This window comes from Triticum urartu, chromosome 3, assembly GCF_003073215.2.
Source record: "Triticum urartu cultivar G1812 chromosome 3, Tu2.1, whole genome shotgun sequence".
In the NCBI taxonomy this organism is placed as follows: domain Eukaryota; kingdom Viridiplantae; phylum Streptophyta; class Magnoliopsida; order Poales; family Poaceae; genus Triticum; species Triticum urartu.
Window position 1 is genome coordinate 475,583,924 of NC_053024.1, and position 9,545 is coordinate 475,593,468.

The following is a 9,545-nucleotide window of genomic DNA, read 5'->3' on the forward strand; positions in this document are numbered from 1 at the left end:
GTAGGGTCCAAGTCTCCTGGATCACGTTTGGTGAGAAAATCACGTTCCCGAAGATTTTATTCCGTTTGGACTCCGTTTGATATTCTGTTTCTCCGAAACACTGAAATAGGCAAAAAAACAGCAATTCTGGGTTGGGCCTCCGGTTAATAGGTTAGTCCCAAAAATAATATAAAAGTGGAAAATAAAGCCCAATATAGTCCAAAACAGTAGATAATATAGCATGGAGCAATAAAAAATTATAGATACGTTGGAGACGTATCAGGCATCCCCAAGCTTAATTCCTGCTCGTCCTCGAGTAGGTAAATGATAAAAAGAGAATTTTTGATGCGGAGTGCTACTTGGCGTAATTTCAATGCAAATCTTCTTAATTGTAGTATGAATATTCAGATTAGAAAGATTCAAGACAAAAGTTTATATTGACATAAAAATAATAATACTTCAAGCATACTAACAAAGCAATTATGTCTTCTCAAAATAACATGGCCAAAGAAAGTTATCCCTACAAAATCATATAGTCTGGCTATGCTCCATCTTCTCCACACAAAGTATTAAATCATGCACAACCCCGATGACAAGCCAAGAAATTGTTTCATACTCTAACTTCTTCAAAACTTTTTCAATCTTCACGCAATACATGAGCGTGAGCCATGGACATAGCACTATAGGTGGAATAGAATGGTGGTTGTGGAGAAGACAAAAAGGAGAAGATAGTCTCATCAACTAGGCGTATCAATGGGCTATGGAGATGCCCATCAATAGATATCAATGTGAGTGAGTAGGGATTGCCATGCAACAGATGCACTAGAGCTATAAATGTATGAAAGCTCAACAAAAGAAACTAGTTGGTGTGCATCCAACTTGCTTGCTCACGAAGACCTAGGGCAATTTGAGGAAGCCCATCATTGGAATATACAAGCCAAGTTCTATAATGTAAAATTCCCACTATTATATGCAAGTGACAACATATGAGACTCTCTATATGAAGAACATGGTGCTACTTTGAAGCACAATATACGAGACTCGCTATATCATGGTGCTACTTTGAAGCACAAGTGTGGAAAAAGGATAGTAGCATTGCCCCTTTTTATTTCTTTTCTTTTTTTGGGCCTTCTTTTTTTTCTTTGGCCTTTTTTTTTATTTGGGACAATGCTCTATTGAATGATGATCATCACACTTCTATTTATTTACAACTCAATGATTACAACTCGACACTAAAACAAAGTATGACTCTATATGGATGCCTCGGCGGTGTACCGGGATATGCAATGAATCAAGAGTGACAAGTATGAAGAAATTATGAATGGTGGCTTTGCCACAAATACTATGTCAACTACATGATCATGCTAAGCAATATGACAATGATGAATGTGTCATGATGAACTAGATGGTGGAAAGTTGCATGGCAATATATCTTGGAATGGCTATGGAAATGCCATAATAGGTAGGTATGGTGGCTGTTTTGAGAAAGGTATATGGTAGGTGTATGATACCGGCGAAAGGTGCGTGATATTAGAGAGGCTAGCAAAGGTGGAAGGGTGAGAGTGCGTATAATCCATGGACTCAACATTAGTCATAAAGAACTCATATACTTATTGCAAAAATCTAGAAGTTATCAAAGCAAAGTATTGCGCGCATGCTCCTAGGGGGATAGATTGGTAGGAAAAGACCATCGCTCGTCCCCGACCGCCACTCATAAGGAAGACAATCAATAAATAAATCATGCTCCGACTTCATCACATAACGGTTCACCATACGTGCATGCTACGGGAATCACAAACTTTAACACAAGTATTCTTTAAATTCACAACTACTCAACTAGCACGACTTTAATATTATCACCTCCATATCTCAAAACAATTATCATGCTTCAATATTTTCTTAGTATTCAACACACTCAAAAGAAAGTTTCACAAATCTTGAATACCAAGCATATTATTATTAAGCAAATTACCATGCTATTAAGAGACTCTCAAAATAATTTAAGTGAAGCATGAGAGATCAATAGTTTCTTTAAAACAAATCCACCACCGCGCTCTAAAAGATCTAAGTGAAGCGCATAGAGCAAAATTATAACGCTCAAAAGATATAAGTGAAGCACATAGAGCAAAACTACTTAGCTCAAAAGATATAAGTGAAGCACATAGAGTATTCTATCAAATTTTAATTCATGTATGGCTCTCTCAAAAGGTGTGTACAGCAAGGATGATTGTGGCATACTAAGACACAAAGAGACAAATAATACAAGACACTCCAAGCAAAACACATATCATGTTGGTGAATAAAAATATAGCTCCAAGTAAATTACCGATGGAAGTGGACGAAAGAGTGGATGCCTTCCGGGGCATCCCCAAGCTTTGACTTTTTGGTGTCCTTGGATTATCTTGGGGGTGCCATGGGAATCACCAAGCTTAGGCTCTTGCCACTCCTTGTTTCATGATCCATCAAAAGAATTCACCCAAAACTTAAAAACTTCACAACACAAAACTCAAAATAGAAAACTCGTGAGTTCCGTTAGCGAAAGAAGAGAAAAGACCACTTCAAGGTATTGTAATGAACTCATTCTTTATTTATATTGGTGTTAAACCTATTGTATTCCAATTTCTCTATGGATTATAAACTATTTTACTAGCCATAGATTCATCAAAATAAGCAAACAATACACGAAAAACACAATCTGTCAAAAACAGAACAGTCTGTAGTAATTTGTAGATAGCGCAAGATCTGAAACCCCAAAAATTCTAAAATAAATTGCTGGACGTGAGGAATTTATCTATTAATCATCTGCAAAAATAATTAACTAAATTGCACTCTTCAAATAAAAATTACAGCAGTTCTCGTGAGCGCTAAAGTTTCTGTTTTTTACAGTAAGTTCAACAAGACTTTCCCCAAGTCTTCCCAACGGTTCTACTTGGCACAAACACTAATTAAACACAAAAAACACAACCAAAACAGAGGCTAAATAATTTATTTATTAAATAACAGCAAGGAAAAATATTGGGATGTCTTCCAACAAGCGCTTTTCTTTAAAGCCTTATAGCTAGGCATTGATAATTTTAATGATGCTCACATGAAAGACAGGAATTGAAGCACAAAAGGAGCATCATAAAGCATGTGACAAACACATCTAAGTCTAACATACTTCCTATGCATAGGCATCTTATAGGCAAACAAATTATCAAGGCAAGCAAAAACTAGCATATGCAAGGAAGAGGAAAGAAACAATAGCAATCTCAACATAACGAGAGGTAATTTAGTAACATGAAAATTTCTACCACCATATTTTCCTCTCTCATAGTAATTACATGTAGGATCATAAGAAAATTCAACAATATAGCTATCACATAAAATATTCTCAACATGATCCACATGCATGCAAAGTTGGCACTTTTCCGAAATAGTGGGATTAACATTAACTAAAGTCATGACCTTCCCAAACGCACTTTTATCAAAAACTTCATAAGATTGAACATTCTCTAAATATGTGGGATCTAAAGTTGACATTATTCCAAACCCACTTTCAATATTATTGCAAACATTATAATCAATCTCATATTCATCATGGGGTTTAAATAAATTTTCAAGATCAAAAGAAGAATCACCCCAATCATGATCATTGCAACAAGTAGAGGACATAACAAAACTAGCATCCCCAAGCTTAAGGTTTTGCATATTATTAGCACAATTATCATTAATAGAATTTATAATAACATCATTGCAATCTTGCTTTTTATTCAAAGATCTATCATGAATCACTTCATAACATACTTCATTGCAATCTTCAGATTCACGAATTTCAAGCAAAACTTCATAAAGATAATCTAGTGCACAAAACTCACTAGCAATTGGTTCAACATAACTGGATCTCTTAAAAAGATTAGCAAGCGGATGAGGATCCATAAATCTTAGGTTCTCTGATTAGTAATAAATAAATGACTATTCCAACCGTACGAGCAAACAAAAAGAAAACGGGCCAGAAGAGGCAAATAGAGAGGGAGGAGATTGGGAAAGAGAGGGCGAATAAAACGGCAAGGGTGAAGTGGGGGAGAGGAAAACGAGAGGCAAATGGCAACTAATGTAATGCGAGAGATAGGGATTGTGATGAGTACTTGGTATGTTGACTTTTTGCATAGACTCCCCGGCAACGGTGCCAGAAATCCTTCTTGCTACGTCTTGATCTTGCGTTGGTTTTCCCTGAAGAGGAAGGGATGATGCAGCAGAGTAGCGTAAGTATTTCCCTCAGTTTTTGAGAACCAAGGTATCAATCCAGTAGGAGGCCACGCTCAAGTCCCTCGTACCTGCACAAAGCGATAGCTACTCGCAACCAACGCGATTAGGGGTTGTCAATCCCTTCACGGTCACTTACGAGAGTGAGATATGATAGATATAATATTTTTGGTATAAAGATGCAAAGTAAAAAGTAAAGGCAAAGTAAAAGCAAAGCAAGATTAAAGTGATGGAGATTGATATGATGAGAATAGACCCGGGGGCCATAGGTTTCACTAGTGGCTTCCCTCAAGAGCATAAGTATTCTACGGTGGGTGAACAAATTACTGTTGAGCAATTGACAGAATTGAGCATAGTTATGAGAATATCTAGGCATGATCATGTATATAGGCATCACGTCCGTGACAAGTAGATCGAAACGATTCTGCATCTACTACTATTACTCCACTCATCGATCGCTATCCAGCATGCATCTAGAGTATTAAATTAAAAACAGAGTAACGCCTTAAGCAAGATGACATGATGTAGAAAGATAAATTCATGCAATATGAAATAAACCCCATCTTGTTATCCTCGATGGCAACGATACAATACGTGCCTTGCTGCCCCTTCTGTCACTAGGTAAGGACACCGCAAGATTGAACCCAAAGCTAAGCACTTCTCCCATGGCAAGAACTACCAATCTAGTTGGCCGAACCAAACGGATAATTCGAGGAGACTTGCAAAGATAACCAATCATACATAAAAGAATTCAGAGAAGATTCAAATATTATTCATAGATGGACTTGATCATAAACCCACAATTCATCGGTCTCAACAAACACACCGCAAAAAGAAGATTACATCGAATAGATATTCACAAGAGAGGGGGGGAGAACTTTGTATTGAGATTCTAAGAGAGAGAAGAAGCCAACTATGGACCCGATGGTCTGAGGTAAACTACTCACACTTCATCGGAGAGGCTATGATGATGTAGAAGCCCTCCGTGATGACGGCCCTTTTCCGGCAGAGCTCCGGAACAGGCCCCAAGATGGGATCTCGTGGATACAGAAAGTTGCGGCGGTGGAATTAGGTTTTTGGCTCCTGTTTTGATCGTTTGGGGGTACGTGTGTATATATAGGAGGAAGGAGTACGTCGGTGGAGCACCGAGGGGCCCACGAGGCAGGGGGGTGCCCCCCACCCTCGTGACCTCCTCTTTGACCCCCTGGAGTAGGGTCCAAGTCTCCTGGATCACGTTTGGTGAGAAAATCATGTTCCCGATGATTTTATTTCGTTTGGACTCCGTTTGATATTCTGTTTCTCCGAAACACTGAAATAGGAAAAAAACAACAATTCTGGGCTGGGCCTCCGGTTAATAGGTTAGTCCCAAAAATAATATAAAAGTGGAAAATAAAGCCCAATATAATCCAAAACAGTAGATAATATAGATACGTTGGAGACGTATCACGGGCTCACGGGCCGCGAGAAATGCGAGGGAGGAAGTGAGGAATTGCGACGAAACGCAATGGTGGGGGATAGGGTTTCGACCAGTATCTACCCCGCAAACCCATTGATATACTGCTCCGAGAGGTGGTCTGCGGGGCACGGTAAATTTTTCTCGGGCTGGACGAGTATACGGGCTTTGTTCTGTCCAGAAAATTGGGCCGAGCCCGTATACTTGCTAAAATTTTGCGGGTTCACGAGATATACAGGGTCTGCTAAAGTTGCTTTAAAAAAGGCCTAATGCTATTTTATACAGGACACAGTACAGACTGAGAGCCAGTTCTTTTGGACGATTCTACCAGAATCGCCCCCCTCCCCAGCTTCTCCCAGAATCGCCACTCCATATGTTTTTTATAATCCTAGCTAATTAAATCTTAACTAAATAGAATTATAAAAAATATATAAAATGACGATTCTGAGAAAATCGCCAAAAAAAACTGGTCCTGATACCAAGCCCAAGAAGACCACATACGAGCCACCGACCACCCGAGCGTAGTGAAGGAAGAAAAGGGCTCGATGTGGCGAATTCACAGCCGCGTAAAAATGACCGATCCCATCACCACCATTCAAGAGTGTTGGGCACCAACTCACTTCGATGCACGAGCCCATAACCCACCGTGTCCTCCTTCCTTCGTGCTTTTCGCAATTCTTTTCTCCCGCTGCATCAGTTTGAGCCAGGCAAATGCGGACACCTGGGAACTCCCCGCTCTTCACAACGCGTGTCCTACCAACGTGGCGCCCATCTACATGCGCCTGCGCGCCACGTGCCCGGGCATCTCTCCCAGCTCAACCGCTATAAAGACACCAGCCGATCAAGCTGCTCGTCACAACAGCAAAGCATCCAGCATCGCCAACTTCCAAAATCAACCTACGTTGTACACTTTTCGAGCCCTATCCAGTTCTATTTTCTATACACTTCTCGAGCCCCATCCAGTTTTGCGTTCGTGCCGCTCGATCCAATCCTACCTTAGCTTGCGAAGACATGGCTTCTCGTCAGGATCAGGCTAGCTACCACGCCGGGGAGGCCAAGGCCCGCGCCGAGGTCAGTTTCGTGCTTGCTCCGCCCTGTCGGCGTGTCGGCTTTGACATGTACTCACACTGTGGTTTTGGTGCGTGCGTTGCAGGAGAAGACGGGGTACGTCGTGGGCGCGGCGCAGGACAAGGCGAGGGAGGCCAAGGACACGGCGTCCGACGCCGCGGGCCGTGCCATGGGCAGGGGCGGCGACGCCAAGGAGGCGACCAAGGAGAAGGCGTACGAGGCCAAGGACGCGGCGTCGGACGCCACCGGCCGCGCCATGGACAAGGGCCGCGGCGCCGCGGAGGCCACCAAGGAGAAGGGCTGCGAGGCCAAGGACAAGGCCGCCGGCACCGCGCAGCAGACCGGGAGCTACATCGCCCAGACGGCCGAGGCCGCCAAGCAGAAGGCGGCCGGCGCCGCCCAGTACACCATCGACACGGCCCGTGCCGGCACCGAGCAGACCGGGAGCTACATCGGGCAGACGGCCGAGGCCGCCAAGCAGAAGGCCGGCGCGGCCGCGCAGTATGCCATGGACACCGCCGTCGCCGGCAAGGACAAGACCGGCAGCCTCCTCGTGCAGGTACATTGTTACATTCTTTTCTTCTTAGGGGAAAGATCTCTTGTCACATTCTTGCAGCAGACGTTCTAAAGATGACCCTGTGTGGGTTTTGTGTGCAGGCAGGGGAGACGGTGAAGGGCGCGGCGGTGGGGGCGAAGGACGCCGTGATGAACACGATCGGAATGGGCGGCGGCACCAACGGCAGCACCGACGTCCCCGCCAAGGACACCAGCACGTACAAGCCCGGGACCAGGGATTACTAATCGTGTGCCATTGTCAAGGCGACCCTGATGTATCTTTCTAAGCTGTAGTTTAATTTCTACGTGGCCATCTGTCGCCACTTTGGTTTCTAAATTAGCTCACCTCGTGGAGGTTGTAACTTGTCAGGACCTAGACAAATGCCCAATGAAGCATTCCTGACTCCTCCCTTCCATGCTTGTTTCCGTGTTCACAATTTAATAAAGTTGGAATCCTAGTGTCTCTTCTGTAATCCTATTCACAGTACTACTGTGATGTGCACCCATTTGTCATCCTGGTGAACATGGTCATGTACACGGAGACACAACCTTGCAGTTTAAAATGCAAAACTACGACACTTGCATTGGATCGGAGGGAGTTAAAAACACAACCGCAACTTGTTCTTGCGAGTGCACACGGAGACACAACGATCTCACACAAGTCGGGTACAGAGACAGCAACAAACGCACGCTCTTGAAACGAATACGGATACTGCAGCGGATTGCATTAGCAGCTGAACCCCCGCCAATATTCAGTGTCAGAAGCCGGCGAATTTGGATTTCATGGCGGTGACATCATCTTCGCCCATGAGGAAGGTCTTGGTGAGCACCTCCATGGGCATGGCCGGCTCGGTCGCGAAGAGCGCGAGCGTGGGCGTGACCAGGCCCGGCGACTGGGCGTCGAACATGGCCATGAACACGGCGTCGCCGGTGCCAACGTTGAGCTGGTAGTGCTGCAGGCCGCGGGGCACGACGTAGAGCTCGTTCTCCTTCACCACCTTGGTGAAGAGCCGGTTGGTCGCCGAGGTGAAGCCGACCATGACCTCGCCCTTGAGCACCAGCACGAGCTCGGAGCCGCGAGGGTGCGAGTGCGGCGGGTTGAGGCCGCCCACGGCGAGGTCGGTGCGCGTGATGGAGAGGCCCAGCGTGTTGAGGCCCGGGAAGACCGACACGGTGGCGCGCGTGGAGTTGACGCCGAAGGGGTTGGTGTCGGTTCTGGGCGCGGCGACCATGGCGTCGGAGAAGAAGTCGTCGTCCTCCACCGTCGACGGCGCCTTGCAGGGGAACCCGTCGACCGCCGTGGCGGCCTTGAGGTCGGCCACGCAGAAGTCCTGGAGCGGCGGCGGGTCCGAGAGGACGGCCGGCGCCGCGGCGAGGGCCACCGCGAGCAGCAGCACGTGGAGCATCACGGAGCGAGCCGATGCCATTACGCGAGTTGCTCCCGGCCTGGTGTTTGGTTCTGTGGAATGGCAATGTGATCTTGGTGGTGACATTGTGGTGCAGCTCGTTCACTATAAATAGATCGCGATGAACGCAGCATCCGGATGCACGGGTGATGACTGATTGACCGATGCTGTTGCAGGCGGTTTACTGGGTCGTAAAGTGCGTGCATGGCAGCCAGTGATAACGGGCGGAAGGGGCTATGTTGTTCGTCGTCGCCGTTTGTCGCTGTCGAGATCATGACACCATTGGGCCCCGTATGGGACTCACTCAGATTTCCCGCAGCGACGGGTTCTGTTGTTTGTGTGCGGCGCGGCGCAGGTGCCGAATGGCTGGACGCCGGGCGCGCCCGCGGACATACACCTTTCTTTTTTTGCGGGTGTATAAAAAAGATGCCAATCGGATGCGGTGCTCTTCGAATCTAGCTGCTGCGACGTCTGCTGCTTCCATTTGTGGCGCGCTGGTGACCCCAAACCTGCCATATTTCGAAATCACTAGTTAAGAGTATTCCTTTGTAAAATTCATTCTCATCTTCTTTGGTGATGACAAGTGGCGCGTTGTATGCGTGACATTTGTCACAATCCGAGAGTTCTGAGCTTTTTTTAGATTCCTTTAAAACATTTTATCATTTAAACTGTGCGTTCAAATCATGATTTTTTTTCATCGCTGCGCTTCTCACATCGAGATCTATGAACTAAATCCCACGTTAATGGGTTTGGATGATTTAGAAAAAACATAAACCAAAAAGAGCTGGAACAGAAAAACGGAAACCAGAAGCACAACTATTTTTTTAAAACTAACCTGA

General features: G+C 45.2%; 2 protein-coding genes across 2 annotated transcripts; one reads left to right on the plus strand and one right to left on the minus strand.

Annotated features, from left to right (window-relative positions):
- Positions 1 to 6,535: 6,535 nt before the first annotated feature.
- Positions 6,536 to 7,773, plus strand: LOC125548506 (late embryogenesis abundant protein 14-like). The gene is made up of 3 exons (XM_048712091.1): positions 6,536 to 6,748; positions 6,831 to 7,304; positions 7,403 to 7,773. Exons 1-3 carry the CDS (start codon positions 6,689 to 6,691, stop codon positions 7,544 to 7,546), a joined length of 678 nt encoding a protein of 225 aa, XP_048568048.1. The 5' UTR covers positions 6,536 to 6,688; the 3' UTR covers positions 7,547 to 7,773.
- Positions 7,774 to 7,934: 161 nt separating this feature from the next.
- Positions 7,935 to 8,768, minus strand: LOC125548507 (germin-like protein 1-2). The gene has a single exon (XM_048712092.1). The coding sequence runs from the start codon at positions 8,725 to 8,727 to the stop codon at positions 8,059 to 8,061; it is 669 nt and encodes a 222-aa protein (XP_048568049.1). The 5' UTR covers positions 8,728 to 8,768; the 3' UTR covers positions 7,935 to 8,058.
- Between the last annotated feature and the right edge of the window lie 777 nt (positions 8,769 to 9,545).

Coding starts and splice junctions, on each gene's coding strand:
- LOC125548507 (XM_048712092.1), bottom strand. CDS start 8,727: ATGGCATCGGCTCGCTCCGTGATGCTCCACGTGCTGCTGCTCGCGGTG.
- LOC125548506 (XM_048712091.1), top strand. CDS start 6,689: ATGGCTTCTCGTCAGGATCAGGCTAGCTACCACGCCGGGGAGGCCAAG. Junction 6,749..6,830: donor AGGCCAAGGCCCGCGCCGAG/GTCAGTTTCGTG, acceptor CGTGCGTTGCAG/GAGAAGACGGGGTACGTCGT. Junction 7,305..7,402: donor CCGGCAGCCTCCTCGTGCAG/GTACATTGTTAC, acceptor TTTTGTGTGCAG/GCAGGGGAGACGGTGAAGGG.